At 29.6% G+C, this 15,177-nt stretch overlaps 3 protein-coding genes across 6 annotated transcripts; 1 reads left to right on the plus strand and 2 right to left on the minus strand.

Annotated features, from left to right (window-relative positions):
• Positions 1 to 156: 156 nt before the first annotated feature.
• Positions 157 to 1,787, minus strand: LOC125068268 (cyclin-dependent kinase 2-interacting protein-like). Of its 3 annotated transcripts, none has more exons than XM_047677364.1 (5): positions 1,547 to 1,787; positions 1,286 to 1,443; positions 964 to 1,203; positions 732 to 890; positions 157 to 338 (listed from the first exon to the last, which is right to left on the minus strand). In XM_047677364.1, the coding sequence occupies exons 2-5, from the start codon at positions 1,338 to 1,340 to the stop codon at positions 208 to 210; spliced, it is 585 nt and encodes a 194-aa protein (XP_047533320.1). In that variant the 5' UTR covers positions 1,341 to 1,443; positions 1,547 to 1,787; the 3' UTR covers positions 157 to 207. The 3 variants fall into 3 exon arrangements, with proteins under 3 accessions (XP_047533320.1, XP_047533318.1, XP_047533319.1); XM_047677362.1 differs by having other exon boundaries at positions 1,541 to 1,787; XM_047677363.1 differs by having other exon boundaries at positions 1,286 to 1,787.
• A 466-nt stretch (positions 1,788 to 2,253) lies between these two features.
• Positions 2,254 to 3,199, plus strand: LOC125068299 (DNA-directed RNA polymerase II subunit Rpb4). The gene is made up of 4 exons (XM_047677408.1): positions 2,254 to 2,337; positions 2,518 to 2,582; positions 2,660 to 2,840; positions 3,004 to 3,199. The coding sequence occupies exons 2-4, from the start codon at positions 2,522 to 2,524 to the stop codon at positions 3,176 to 3,178; spliced, it is 417 nt and encodes a 138-aa protein (XP_047533364.1). The 5' UTR covers positions 2,254 to 2,337; positions 2,518 to 2,521; the 3' UTR covers positions 3,179 to 3,199.
• A 256-nt stretch (positions 3,200 to 3,455) lies between these two features.
• Positions 3,456 to 14,042, minus strand: LOC125068173 (protein FAM117B-like). 2 transcript variants are annotated; one of them, XM_047677213.1, is made up of 8 exons: positions 13,303 to 14,042; positions 12,778 to 12,905; positions 11,184 to 11,334; positions 10,903 to 11,042; positions 10,244 to 10,343; positions 9,940 to 9,996; positions 8,633 to 8,736; positions 3,456 to 8,071 (listed from the first exon to the last, which is right to left on the minus strand). In XM_047677213.1, the coding sequence occupies exons 1-8, from the start codon at positions 13,517 to 13,519 to the stop codon at positions 7,895 to 7,897; spliced, it is 1,074 nt and encodes a 357-aa protein (XP_047533169.1). In that variant the 5' UTR covers positions 13,520 to 14,042; the 3' UTR covers positions 3,456 to 7,894. The 2 variants fall into 2 exon arrangements, with proteins under 2 accessions (XP_047533169.1, XP_047533170.1); XM_047677214.1 differs by lacking the exon at positions 9,940 to 9,996.
• Between the last annotated feature and the right edge of the window lie 1,135 nt (positions 14,043 to 15,177).

Genomic DNA, 15,177 nt, shown 5'->3' on the forward strand with positions numbered 1-15,177 from the left:
CAATAAACCATAGAAAATAAGTCTGTAAGTATAAAACAAGCTTGTGAATGGAGATAATCTAATGTAGTAGTTAAACTTTAAACCTTTTTATTTTATATAAAAAAGAGCATTGACCAATAAAATTACACATTCGTTTTTATATTGTTTAATAAATTAGAAGCAATAATAAATGATTTAATTTTTTATATGTTTTCTTTTAGTTAAATGTTATGTGATTCCTGCTAAACCAACGTCAGCAAACAGATAAGCACTTAATTCCATACTTAAATAAGTATCAAATTCCCATGAACTCACATACACTTCTATTAAGTTTTCATCTCTACAGTGAGCAATGTTTTCTGAAACAAAAAATATAATTAGTCGTTGAGTTTGACTATAATATTAAAACTCATATTATAGAATTGTCTGGTATATAGTATGTTATTGCTGTAATAAAGTCCTAATCTAGAATTAGGGATATAAAGTAAAAATTAACAGACTCTAAATATAGTTATAGTTGTCCCATTGCTGGGCTAATGCACATGTTGTCTCCTTTTGATGAGTTTAAAGCTTAATCCACCATGTCGCTCCAATGTGAGTGATTGATGTGGCAGATTTTCATCCGACCCATTCAGGCTTCACCATATTTTCCTTCACCAACAAGTATGATATGAATGAATAATTATATACATGAATCAATTAAGTTAATTTTTAATAATGAGTGTTGAATGATTTTTGAAAAATAAATACACCTGTGATGATTTTTTTCAAATTCAATTCTTTATGCAAGCTATTGTATATATTTAGGATATTTTCTGCAATTTCACTAGCCGACCAAGTGTTGATGACAGGTTCATGAGTATACTGCAGTTGGGCTAATGCCTGCATTTGATTGTTTATGATGCCAACACCTAAAAAAATCATAAAAAAATTAATATTTCATATATTGCAGTTTAAGATGAAATGTAGAAAGTATTAACAAACCTTCCATAACATTCTCTAAGCTGTCAAGGGCTTCTAATAAGCTGTCTGTAAGTGGTTTTGTTTGGTGTGGATAATAGTCATCCTTATATTCATATAATTTTAGTGCAGATATAGATTTACATATCTTAAAGCCTTTTTCTCTAATAGTCGCCCAATCACTTAAAAGATTGTGTAGATTAGTTATGTGTGAATAAACTGTTTTTGAAATACCCGGACTGTCCTTGTTTGGTGTTATTATTTCTGTAAATAAAATTTGTTTTTATTTTTCTATTTTCCACATAAGATATCTGTCAAGTTTTAGCATCATTATAAAAGTTTTTACCTTTTGGAATAAAGTTAATTAGATCATTTTTAGTTTTTGTAGGCGTAACAGACATTTTTTTGTTACATAAATTATTATTTGTTTTTACGTGTAATAGTTTATAGCTAATATAGCTAACAAGCTATGAGCAAAATATTTTTTTCAATGGCATAAACAACCTGCAATAAGTACAAGAACAAAGCTTAGATGGAATTATTCACAAGTAGATTGATCAGTGGAAAAGTTTATATTCAAATGAAAGTGGCAATTACATACGCTTACATGGTGCAGCATAAGTAAAATAATATCTAACACAAAACAATTTATAAAAGAGACCTTTAAAAACCACAATATTTAAAAGGTTATGGGTTATAGAAAGTATAAATTGATTTAACTTTATAGATACTCATATAGTTAAAAAAGAAGCTATATATGTCTTTCTGGTCATGCTAAGATGTATTATTTTAATGAAAACTAAATAAATTTAAAATTTTAAGTAAATAAACATTAAGCAAAGTCAAAATCAAGGTTACCAGGTTATATATATCTTTTAATATTAAAATAAATATAAAAAAATAATCTCGAGAAGTATGAAACTATTATATAAAAGAAAACTGAAATAAAAACAACAAATTGACGGCATACTGCATTCATTATTAGCGTTAAATTATTGTTCTCAATTCGGTAAATATTTTAAAAATATGTATTTTTTTACCAATACTTTAAATAATTGTCAATATGACTGAATACAAACATTCTGTTCGTTTTAATAACTAAACTGTTTTTATTTAGTATAATGAAAACAGCTTAATTATTCCCATCATCATTTAGTTTAATTTGTCGTTATTAGTGAGAAAAGAAGCTTTTTTTTATAGTAGTCATTAATTATTCAAGAAATAAATAATAATATTGAGGAAAAGAATTTTGTTACTCCAAAGCCGTACAATAAATATAAAAAAGTAAACTGTCATTTTATTTGTCAGTTGTCACTTGTCAATAAGTAAAGATTTAACTGCCAGTACTTAGCCAGCTATATTTATTAATTTCTTATCCTTTACCAATTCACTTTTTAGGTAACCGGCATTATTTATTTAAACATATGAAAATTTAATCGGTTTGACTTAACAAAATTAAATTATATAAACTGTTCGGATTATCATAAAATTATTTTTTAGTTTAATTTATTCGTTTTTATAATTTTAATACATTTAATACAGTTCAAATTCTCCTATTTAACAATATCCTTAATACAGGACTATGTCTGGACCCGTTCAAGATGTAATTGAAGAAGACGCTGCTGATTTACAATTTCCTAAAGGTATAGCAAATTCATATATCACACCAATTATTATAGTTTAAGTGTATATAACATAATTCTATATTCAATTATTATAGAATTTGAAAATGCGGAAACGTTATTAATATCTGAAGTTGACATGTTACTGGAACATAGAAAAGCTCAAAATGAATCAGCAGAAGAGGAACAAGAGTTCTCTGAAGTGTTTATGAAGACACTTACATACACCAATATGTTTAAGAAATTTAAGAACAAAGAAACAATAACTGCTGTCAGAAAGTGAGTACAAATGACTACTATGCCTAAAAAATACAAATTTAAATTATACTTGATAGAAGCTCGGAATAAGGTATTCAAACAAAACTTAACTGTAATGTTGTATACATACATTACAATTCCTTTCCATTATTTTCTAATAATTATATTACTTTTTATATTTTAGTCTACTCCAGTCTAAAAAGTTACATAAGTTTGAAGTTGCAAGTTTGGCAAATTTATGTCCAGAAACACCAGAAGAAGCAAAAGCGTTGATTCCATCTTTAGAAGGGAGATTTGAAGATGAAGAACTCAGAATATTATTAGATGACATACAAACAAAACGTAGTATACAGTACTAATAAATTTAACTAGTTTTTTTATGTTTGACTTTTATTTCTGCTGCTTATTTTATTTCATGCAAAAACTCATTATCTTTAAATGCGGAGAAGTAAAATAATAAATGAATAGTTTAGTTTGGAACCTCTATTTTTAAATAAAGTTATCCTAAAAAGTTGTCGAAATTTTATGTATTTTGGGTCTATAAAGAAGTATGCTTACTAGCCATTGTAACTTTTTATTAAAATAAAAAAGCAGTTCTTAAATCAGTCTGTATATTGGATATGTCTGCAATACAGCAAGATACATTACAATGAAAACAGGTAAAAGTGATAAAATATTGGAAACAAAAATAGTAATTAGAATTTCTTCTCTGAAACAAAACTATAATAAAACCATTCTTATCTTTACTTAAAATCGATACTATTATTATTGATGTTAATTAATGCCTCTAAAAACAAGCCTTTTGTCGAGCATTACGCGTAAAAAAAATTAAAGAATTTTTTTCAATAAACCTCAACAATTTTAGAAAACTAAAACTCAACAATCCTCTCATAATTTTCTTAATCACTAATTTTGTCGCCTAAACATTATTTTTAACAAAATGCTGAACAAAAGGCTTGCTTGAATTATAAACTTATCTCAATGGGCACTTTTGGTTTAGTTTTAATGTTAGTATTTAATCTAATATCATAGTAATAAAAATTACAAACTTATCAATCATCTAAAAGCAAACATTAAAATAATATTAACCATCTATAAAAGAACTATCAAATCTAAGGTCCTAGCAAAATTACTTTTATGGTACATCTTGCACAACTCCTACCCTGAACATACAAAAATATCTTTATGTACTTTAAAAAACATTAACATTTCTACATAAAGTTGTTTGTGGTAAATATGTTTTTCCAATAATTGGTAGGTAGTAGTGGAATGTGGCAACAACTTTACGTAGAAACTTCCTCCACACCCAGTGATTTACATAAAATGATTTGGTAAGGGTACCTTTAATAGCACACATTTATTAACAGCTAATATTTTCGGGTCACCTAAACTTACTAAACCTTAAATTAGGTAACGACATCGGGAAAGATAAATCCTAAAGTACAACCTGGACCTGTGACATAAATCTAAATATTGTAAGTATTATGTTAATAAAGCATAACATCGTTTTGGGGTTCGTGTGTGGGTAATCTATAACGTCACGGAAGCTAACAGGAAGCAATGCAATTATAAAGCTTACAATTACGGAAACTGTACATATTTTGTTATAAATGTGCAACTAAGTAAAGGATTTGAGAGGAGACGAAACAAAATTTCCAGTTTGATACAGCATTCTCGCATTTTAACGACGTACACGGTTCGCTAGAATATTTGTCAACATTACAGCTAGATATTGCACTTATGAGAAAAATCTACACAGTAATCCGGTTTTTAAATACTGGCTCGGCTTTGTCTTTCATATTTAAATGATTTTCATTTTCTGCGCAGCGAATATTATTATTATCCTTATTAAATATTTACTACTAATGAATGTGAAATCATAGATGACTTTTTTATTAGCTTTGTATAATACTACTGAATATTTTTTAAAGTATCTACATACATGTACTTTAATAAAAATAGAAACGAAATTATTTGTACAAATATCAAAACATTTTTTAGAATTGATCATTTGTCACATTCACCGATAAATAAAAATAAACTGCCTTCCAGTTACCGTAAGTCCAAAAGATATTCAACATCCTACCGTGTCATGTCACAAGCCAGTAACAGCCCTCACTTTACACATCTAAAAATCACTCCTCAGCACCTTCGGTAACACTTCACAACTCGTGGTTACTGCTTACTTTGTGCAAGACCTATGAACGTTAGCTGATAAATAGATACAAGCACTCACGTGTTTCAGTACCGAAAGTTGTCAAGTAACAATCAATATTCACTTACATATCACATTCATTTGTTAAAAAATAACCAATACACATATATAAATTATAATATATAAATATCAGCAACTCGAAATTTACAATCACAATGTTTACATTTGAAATTCGGCATATATCATAAGTATGGCTCTTAATAAAAATTTTGATTTGAGCAATGACAAGATTTAAAATACTCTATATTCCAAAGGTGAGCCGTCAAAAATATATATTTTTTCTGCCGTCGAAATTTACAAAACATTAAAAAAAAATAAGCAGATCTAACTATGTTTTCAACATTCTACGTTATCAGTCTCGATGATAGAAATGCGTTTTGGCCAAAATGAGAGATCCAATTGGCATGGTCCATTCTTTCCTATCCGAATGATATAATAACGAATACCGTGTCTATCCAATATACCCAGTACAGATACCTGACACCCTACGCATTTCTTAAGAAAAGTTTAAAAAAGCTGTATACATACTCTTTATATACAATCGAACGTTGATATTATTATCTATGTGTAATTTACCTCTACGAGGCGATAATAATTCAATTTCTAATACCAGATTAAGAGCAAATGGCGCACATGCTATTTAGTATAAACTTCTTTTTATATTAACTTTATTATAATCATTGTCAAGATACCTGTACCAAAGCATGAGTAAAGATTTCAAAAATCAGTCTATCTTCTTCCACTTTCTTATGTCAAATCCCATTATTTAAAGCTATCTTCATTAGAAAAACAGCCTAGATCAAGCTTACCACTCCCATCCCGTCTCCGATACTCTGGCCCTTGAGAATTTTGGTCCAAGTTTATTTATCACCAAAGATAAAAACATAATAGCAATTTACTCAGAATACTAAATGAAAATTAAAAATGTGTTATTCGAACTATTAATTTGTAATACATAATATATCAGTTTATATACACACATTTTAAAGAATATTTGAGATCAAAATTGATATCCAGTCACTTTCCGCGTCTGCTTCTTCACTTCCTCTCACTTCATCATTAAACGATACTAAATACTCTATACGAAAATCAAATCGATATAGTAATATGAAATCTGTGCTCAAGTTGAATATGCAAATAATACGCAAAACGGTTAGTGACCTTGCTTTGGTTGGTTTAACTAAATCCAGTTCCGAAATAGTCGGTAGCGTCTTCGAACGACACCAAATGTCCTCATTCAATGGAAATTGACAAACATCAAACATTAGGTTACTAAATTATTACAATGGACATAGCTATTTGCTATATTTTTAGTATCCAAATAGAAAAATTTAACTTATATACAATTATTGTCACTACTGATTAAATTTGTGTTGTACTCTTTCAGATAAGTATGAATAAGTACTACCAACATGCTATGTTATAACAAAATATTAAGTGTTTTGATTTTCTTACATAATATTTTGTAACACGAAAGAGTTTGTATCCGGTTTAATTAAATGTAAGCATGCCATTAAAATATTAGCAATTTGATAGGTTTTCCTTAAAAAAAGGCTTTTTTACAACGATTTTAATTGCTTATTGCATTGTTGAATGTGTAGTATACACTTGAGTTGGAATTAAAAGGTGCACACATTGTACTATTTCCCTTTAACAACTATTTAATATATTAATGACATGCTCGATTTATTATAACAAAAACGCTTTGACAAATTTTTAAAACAGATTTTTTGTTTTCATTTCATTTAAAAGATCATATCCAAAGGCTGTAATTGTTTTTTTATATAAAGGCGAAAGTATTAATTTGAAATCAACTGTAATTTGATATTACTAAATAAAATTGATTGATTTATTTAATTAAACTATAAAAACCACGAATTTTCACAGTAACGTGTTTATATAAAGCAAAATATTGAAAATTTTGAATAGAGCCAGGTACTAGTTTAATACTATATCCTAAATCATCATAGCTAGCTGTTCACTCAGCTGTCAAGGAAACGCCATTTTCAATCGACGACAAAGGATTTCTCTATCGAAATTATAATACATTTACTCATATGAGGCGGGCGACATGGCTTTGATACTTACAACTTGATGAATAATGTAGAATGAAAATACCTAATGTTACGAGAGATTGAATATTGAAAAATATTGACTAAATAAAAATTAAGAACCTTTAAATTTGGTGACAGTAAAGGTTTGCCTTTATATATAAATTTAAATCCCGCTCTTAGCATGGGTCAAGATATTTATGTTACCACATAATAAGTGACACAACTTTCACATTTGTATATCGACGTCTAATAAATTAATTTTGATATTAAAAATATTCGAATCATAAAATATTTCCATCAAGTCTATTCAGTATCGGGCGGCAACATCTCGAACCGGATGGATTCATCCCAGTCCGTGTCGAATGATATATAGGAGCGTGTCAATATCTTCCCGAGGTTCGGGGATTCGTCCGGGGCCGATGTCACATGAGTAAATTCCCCACAGAGACAAAGCTTTATAGAACCGCAAAGCGATAGCTACAATACTGCACAACAAAGCACGGCGATATGACGGTGACCTCCACATACACGCCTTGCTTCAGCTCAGCTAGTTGACAATCTTAGGGCACGAGAGTCAAATAACGCGTTAAAGTTATTGTAATTTTTTATAATATTCGATGGATTGAAATAAAAATATTTATATATAATTAAATAAATCAATTATTTCTCCTCATGTGACAACCCTACCAAAAAAAGGCATAGATTTTGTGCACTCCCTAGGAGCTTTGTCTCTGTGGGGTATTTACTCATGTGCCGGTTCGCGAGTGTATGTGTGTGCATGTCGGTGTCGAGGCGGCAGTCGTCAGTCAGTGCGGCTCGGAGTGCGGCTCGGAGTGAGGCTCGGAGAGCGGCTCGGCGGGCGGCGTGGGCTGCAGCGGCTGGAAGGCGGAGCCGAGGGACGGCCGCAGCGTGAACCCGTGCACGGTGGGCTTCATCACGGAGATCGGTTCGGTGTACGAGCCCTCGCCGGCTTTGAGGTTAACCTGTTAATCAGTTGTTTTTGTTTAATGTATTTAAATACAATAGTGGCTGTTGCTACGGGCCAGGCATAAATAAATGGCCAGGCATGAATTATTAAACTTGACGTTGATCACCAAGTCTAAAACTATGTGGATTTTCCTAGCAAGAATGCGAAGGAATATTGATTTTCTAAATAGTCCAACGGTGACACTTTACTTTTCATCAAACTCGGCATTAAGTGTTCTTTGATTATTTTTTATTATTCAACATAGATTCAGACTTGCCCCCCAGTTGAAACACTTACCCTGTATATCGTTGTATTCATTGTTTCAATAATAACTAAGGTTTAGATCAAAGGAAAACACGCAAAATCAAATAATATAAAAACTTTAAAAAATGGGGTATAAACAAACACCAATATTAATATTATAAAAGTAAAGAAAACTCTGTCTGTCTGTTAAATTTTTAACATTGAGTTAATAGCTTGATAAGGGCGTGAGTATCCTATCCTATAATATAAAAAAAAGAGTATAGAAATAGCAAAATAAAAATTGAAGTAAGACAACACCATCATAAAATGTTACCTTTTCACAACCATCTGGAGGTTCCCGGGCTAAGAAGCGATTAATTTGTGGGGAAGTTCCGAGCTTCGAACCATCAAGATCGGGTGATGAGCACACACTTCCACCTGAAATGAAATCAATACAAAAATAATGTAAGTAATTCTACAGAACTTTTAAGATAAAAATTAAACTTCTAAAAAGCTTGTCTGTCTACCAAAACAAAGGTTGCAGATGATTTAATATTAATTATATTGGATGTGCTATTAATAATTTTATAATACTATTTTTAATGAATACTCGTCATTTTATAGGGTACTTTTTGAATTTTTTGATCTAAATCTAAAAAACATGACCTCTTAATACAACCACCATGCAACTAATCATAATTATTGTAAACATAAAATGGTATGGTTCTCATTTTGAGATGATGTAATCATGAATTGACTACACACTGTTCCACTTTGCATCGAAAACCAGATTTTTAATTACATTATAAAATACTAAAAAGGTCCACCACCCATAACACTAATAAATAAGTTTTGTTGTTAAGAATCATTACAAAAGTCAACATAAACATTTATAAACTAATTTTTCTTAAACACCAATTTCCTGTCTTCATTTATAAAATTTAATCTAAAACTACTAACAAGTTATAGTCTTTACAGAATTAGTGGTAATAGTAATTATAGTATTTTGTAGTAACAGTATTAGTTTCAATTCAATTCCAAGAAGTAGATGTTAGATTTAAACAACTTTACCACCAATATGGGATGTATTTTTTTAAATACTTTGATATGAATAGTTACTTTATTTATTCTAATTCATATATACCTATAAGGATATACATATTATATATTATAACAAAGTTTTTAATCAATTTAATAAAATAATTTATACTCAAAACCTGATATTACTAAGAATAAACTATACATGGCCTTACTTATAAACATTGTTTAGAGAGTATAAATGTAGTTAAGACATTTGAAACTTCATTCAATGATGGCATAAAAAGAAAACAAACTTACCTTTTGTAAGCTTAAACGATGTTTATATGTCAAGCCAGTTATATATAGATATTAAAATAAATAATTTACTTAAAAATTCTCATGCTTGGATGTTAATAATTATTGTGTTTCGTGCTAACATCTAATAGGTAAGGGATTTTCTAAATATAAGAGCACACTGCAACAACTACAATAAATATTATAAAAACATCATATGATATTGGAGAACAATTTATTATAAAAGGGACTACTATTCAATGCAATACAGATCATATTTGTTAAGTTGTAGTGTGCTCTAATTGGAAACAAAGATAGATTTAAGACCTGCCGCAAGCAGCTCGGCTGAGCCCGCACTGGAGAGTGAACCTCGTGATGGAGGATCTATACCCATAATTCACAATCATTTTATATCTTACCATAATTTATAGTTACAAAATTAATTTATGATATCTTTAGTAACTATGATAAATTATCTTATTTTAAACATATTTTGTACATTTAAAGCAATAAAGGTTTAACATTTATATTAAAGAAGATCAAGCAAGGAAAGTTAGCTCTAAATATACACTTAAGGAAACACCAAAATGATGTTAAAGCAGTAATTAAGAATCTTATTAGTAAAATATACCTGAAGAATGAGCTGTATGACAAAGATCATGAGGAGTCTGTGTGTTGACTGAACGCCTCAGAAGTTCTGCAAGTGGTGCACGATGACCTTCAGGAGTAACCTAAAATATGAACATTGTACATATTTAATTAAAATGTTTAAGAGTATATTTATTTTTGCTCTAAAAAAGGGTTCATTCTTGTAGACAGATTTGTTTATACTAGTGTTCATCCAGTGGTTGCAATTCTACCATAATCATTATTGGTAATTTGACCAAAACATATAGAAATTTGCATTTAAAATTTTTTAAATTCCTAATGAGGAAAAGGTACTTGTCTTTGACTTGTAGTCTTTTGTCTTTGACGGTGAAGCCAAAGTCAGTGACTTCATCTGTTACCTCTTCATGTTTAAGGTGCTGAACTGATTAAGATTAAATTTAGTATGGAGGTAGTTTGAGTCCTGAGGAAGGACATAAAGCACTTTTTTTATTATACCCCTCAGGGGAATAAAAAGAGGGATTGTGTATAGGTATAGTATCACAATTTTTTTGTAGGTAAATGCAATGAGTAGTTTCATATATTAGCTTTATATAATAATCACACTAAGATATTTTGTATGCTACTTGGTATTATATAATAATTGTTACACAATTACATACATAAAATTTAAAAAAATCTAACCTTATCTCGTAGTCTATCAAGATGTGGAGTCTGAGTACCACTAGCTGGACAAAGAACAAGTCTTTCAATTTCTTGGTTTAGACCCTCAACAGAAGACCGTGCTGCTCTTAAAGGTACACCGCCACTACCAAAACGGGACCCTATAAAAAATAAAATAATATGTGGTTACAAAATTGTTCAGTTATTACATTTTTTATTTTTAAATTATGATAAATATATTTTTTTATTGTAATAGTTTACACTAATATATAATTTTAATGGAATTTATTTAAGGTACTCACAAAATCCTGGACTCATTGAATGTGTGGAATATTCTCCTGATGCTGTGGACTTGTGAGGTCTTTGTAGACGACTTCTTAAAATGAAACGGTCCAATTTGTCATCATCAGAGCCCCTAGATGACCGCCCAGAAAGTCCACCTCCATCATCTGTCTATTATGAAAGAAATATTTAAAACATAGAAATATTAGCATATGTTTATATCAATAAATTATTACTATTAATAAATACTTAAATTCGTTTTTAAAATATTCTTATGATATTATTTGATGATTGTACTGTTGTAAAGTAATAATAGACTCATTTAGTATGCAGTAGCAGCATATAAATGTCCCATTGTTGGGCTAAGACCTATTAAGGAGAAGGTATGGAGTTTATACCACCAGATTGCTCCAATGTTGTATGGTGGATACACATAACACATGTAGATCAACACGGATTTTTATCTAACACATTTAGGTTTTCCCATGTTTTCCTTCACATTTACTTATTCTGTACATAGAAATATGTAATTATCTTTAGAGGAAAATAAATGATTGTTACAAAGGTGTAAACAAACAATATAGTGAATAAGAAAAGCTCCTTTCTTATATCTTGACAGGAAAGGAAAATTGTTTACTTGTGAAAAATTACTTATTAATGACTTAATATATAAAAATGTAGCTTAATAATTATATCCATCATTAAAAAAAAATCTTATCAATAAACTCAAGCAACTAATAAATGAACTGAATTTTAACATTGCAATAATATGCAACATGAATTTAACACTTCAACCGATTAGTCAATAAATATTATTGTCAGATAAAATAACAAAATTAACTATACAAAGTAAGAATTAATTGGAGACTCAATAAAGTAAGCAAATTCTAGAGAATATATAGTTATATAATTTGTTTTAAAAAGTATGCAATACCTTTTATTATAAATGAGTTACATTCAAATTAAATATCTACATGTTATTTTGGTAAAGTAAAAATCATAATTAATGATATATTAAAGATGAGGATTTTTGATCCTAAATAGCCATATACATGATATAAATTTAAATTTTCTGCCATCCCTATAAAAAAAAGTATTTAGAAAGAAATTTTTAATATATTTTTTATCTGTAACTCTTATTTGTTTTTGATTATATACATACATATATTTAAATAGCCACTATAAAATATATGAAATAATCTAGAATATAGATCTAATTCTATCAAAGTGAAACTGTAACAGTGAATTATTACTAGATATATACTATATTCCAATCATAAGAGGAGAAAAGCCAAACAAACAACATTTACGAAAAAAGGGGTTTTGAATGTTGATAAAACTTATTGGAATTTTGGAAGTAAAATTAGTTATAATAAATATGTAGTTAAGTGTAGTAGTATTGTATTATTAAACAAAGATATATTAATTATAAACTCTTTGTAGTGCACCATATAGCTGAGCTATTAGCATATTGCATTAATTAAGCAAATCTAAGGTTTGTTTATATTTATTCCTACTTCGATTTGAATAGACTATATGTATATATGTTTTCTGACAACAATAAATAGCAGCTTATCTATAAACAGAAAGTGTGTGTATAGTCTGGAATCTTACTTGTGTAGACTTATCAACTTGTAGCTGGCCTGCGTGGAGGTAGTAATCCCTGGGCCATTGTCCTTTGTGATATAAAGTATCTAGAGAGGCTGTGCGTCTGATTACATTGGATCCAAGCCTTCCTTTGCCTATAATTATATAAACAAAATATTTTAATAATGTAGGATTTGCTATTTTTAGTTTGGATTTCCTAATTTATAATACTTTTATTTAGTAACTAATGCAGTTTAATCATTTTAAGGAAGAGAGTTTAAAGCATGCTTGAAAACAAAAAGATTTTAATGAAGATTGAATGTATTGATGGTCTATACCAACTGTCCTATGACAGTATTATTGATATAAAAAACAATAACTAATTCAAACCAAATATTAGCATTTATATCACAATCACTTTTATATTGAATAACCATATAAACTCACATAGTTGTTTAGTTAAGCTTTTCTAAAAAGTTTTAAGGTAAATTAGCCAAAATAAAAATATTTATATTCATTTCTAATACACAATAACTCATCGTAAGAGAGTACCTTTGTAGTTAACAGCTCCTGGACTTCTTTGACCAGAAAGGGCATGGTCTGGTGATATTCTTCGCCACACATTTGTTGGCGAAAGTGTCGGACTATTGGCTGCATTCTTTTTAAGCCCCCCACTTTGCTTCATCACAGACGACACAGGCAGTGTCGCTCTCATAGGACCCTGTTTTCCAACAGGACAGTCCGATTGTTTTCGAACACGACCCGACATTTTCGTATTCGATACGTTACACTCACTTAAATAAACTATTTTTGCATCAACTATAACATATAAACTAAAACACTTAACCACTATAATGTCCAATAAAATAACAGAAACCGCCGACGCCGCACAGGTTCTTTGTAGAGGGAATTTGTTAGGCCTTATAAAAGCTGCGCTACGTAGTTATTTCAATGATTATACTATACAGTATTGTTACCGGTGAGTTCGTTAAACGATAAGTAAACATGGAACCTCTGTGTTTAACCGTCATCTAGCATTTAATGGATAAAACAGAATTTATCAAACAAGTCACATTTTTTTCTGCACTACAATGGATGAATGAATAAAACTGACAGATGACATAGGACATCGCGCCATTCCTAGACTTTTAAAAAATACATTTTAACTAAATATCACTTTGTATGTTTTTAATTGAAAGGAAAAGTAAGATAAAATTATGCATTAATGACCGAAACAAAACGATTTATTTCTACTCATCGGCATTGCAATTAACAGCTGATTACTCCGCCATGACATGATTGTCTGTGGTCGGATTAGGCGTAAAATGTTGCTATAACAAACTTATACACAAACAAATATTTTTAAAACAACATTAGGCACGCGCCACAAGCAATGTCTTTGTATTTTTTGATACTATAGTGTAATGCTTGTACTAAAAACAATTTGGATAGTTTGATATCTCATATTATGTACAATAACTTGTATTTAATTTTACTTAATTTGTGGATACTCGTCGTTGATTTTGCTTGCATCGCACAGAAAGCTTACATCCCTGTAATTGCGGAGAAAAGTGTCACATGTCCGTTCAGCTCTGCACAGCGTCTGTCTTGATTAGGTAAAAAAATACAAAATTCGTTAAAATATTAGGTATTCTATAAAAATGGCGAAGGCTCCCTTGGTATTCTTACCCACTTAATATCTTAATAAAAATACTTTGAAAAAATAAATAAATATTAACTAATTCAGAGAATACTTTGCATATTTATTTCTATTAATTCTGGTTGCTTTTAATTTGTTTAGAGCCTCTTCTCCAAACAAATCTAGGTGAGGCAATGATATAGGTTAATATATATAAATATTTAAGTTTATCCTGTAACCAATACCAAGAAAAAAGAATTGATGTTACTCAAACGAAAACATATTACGTATATCTACGCCTTATGTAATTTTATTTTCCCTGCCCTTGTCCCAAGCTATTAGGGTTCGGCGCAGCATGTCTTTTCCTTCTATTCTCCATCTGATCGTTCACATCCAACTCTCTCATATCCCTCCCCACATACTCCTTCCATGTCTTCTTAGGTCGTCCTCTTCCCCTCCATCGCTCCAGGCTCACTTATGCCTTAACGTAATATAGTAATTAAAATAATCAAACAAATTGGTATTCAATTAAGGCAAGTGTAGAAAGCATGTAAAATAATATAAGCAAGTTACTTTATTTAAACCCAACATATTGAATATTAAGGTAAGTTTACGTATATCAAATTTTATGAAATTTATGATATGATTATTAAAGAAGCTAGTAAATAAAATTGTAAGCAAGTTATTTTTTTAAATAGCCAGATAAGTATGCCTTTGTTTAGCAGCATTTGCGATAAAAAAAAATTGATTATTTACCAATGTTGATACATAGTATAATTTCTTACTGT

This window comes from Vanessa atalanta, chromosome 13 (assembly GCF_905147765.1).
Source record: "Vanessa atalanta chromosome 13, ilVanAtal1.2, whole genome shotgun sequence".
NCBI classification, from domain to species: Eukaryota; Metazoa; Arthropoda; class Insecta; order Lepidoptera; family Nymphalidae; genus Vanessa; species Vanessa atalanta.

What these genes read in the sequence shown, in the direction of transcription:
- LOC125068268 (XM_047677364.1), bottom strand. Translation starts at nt 1,340, where the DNA reads ATGTCTGTTACGCCTACAAAAACTAAAAATGATCTAATTAACTTTATT. An exon ending in AATTAACTTTATTCCAAAAG is followed by an intron (nt 1,204 to 1,285) that starts GTAAAAACTTTT and finishes TTTTATTTACAG; the next exon opens with AAATAATAACACCAAACAAG. An exon ending in CTTAGAGAATGTTATGGAAG is followed by an intron (nt 891 to 963) that starts GTTTGTTAATAC and finishes TGATTTTTTTAG; the next exon opens with GTGTTGGCATCATAAACAAT.
- LOC125068299 (XM_047677408.1), top strand. Translation starts at nt 2,522, where the DNA reads ATGTCTGGACCCGTTCAAGATGTAATTGAAGAAGACGCTGCTGATTTA. An exon ending in TGATTTACAATTTCCTAAAG is followed by an intron (nt 2,583 to 2,659) that starts GTATAGCAAATT and finishes CAATTATTATAG; the next exon opens with AATTTGAAAATGCGGAAACG. An exon ending in ACAATAACTGCTGTCAGAAA is followed by an intron (nt 2,841 to 3,003) that starts GTGAGTACAAAT and finishes TTTATATTTTAG; the next exon opens with TCTACTCCAGTCTAAAAAGT.
- LOC125068173 (XM_047677213.1), bottom strand. Translation starts at nt 13,519, where the DNA reads ATGTCGGGTCGTGTTCGAAAACAATCGGACTGTCCTGTTGGAAAACAG. An exon ending in AGGAGCTGTTAACTACAAAG is followed by an intron (nt 12,906 to 13,302) that starts GTACTCTCTTAC and finishes ATATAATTATAG; the next exon opens with GCAAAGGAAGGCTTGGATCC. An exon ending in TCATACAGCTCATTCTTCAG is followed by an intron (nt 9,997 to 10,243) that starts GTATATTTTACT and finishes TTATGGGTATAG; the next exon opens with ATCCTCCATCACGAGGTTCA.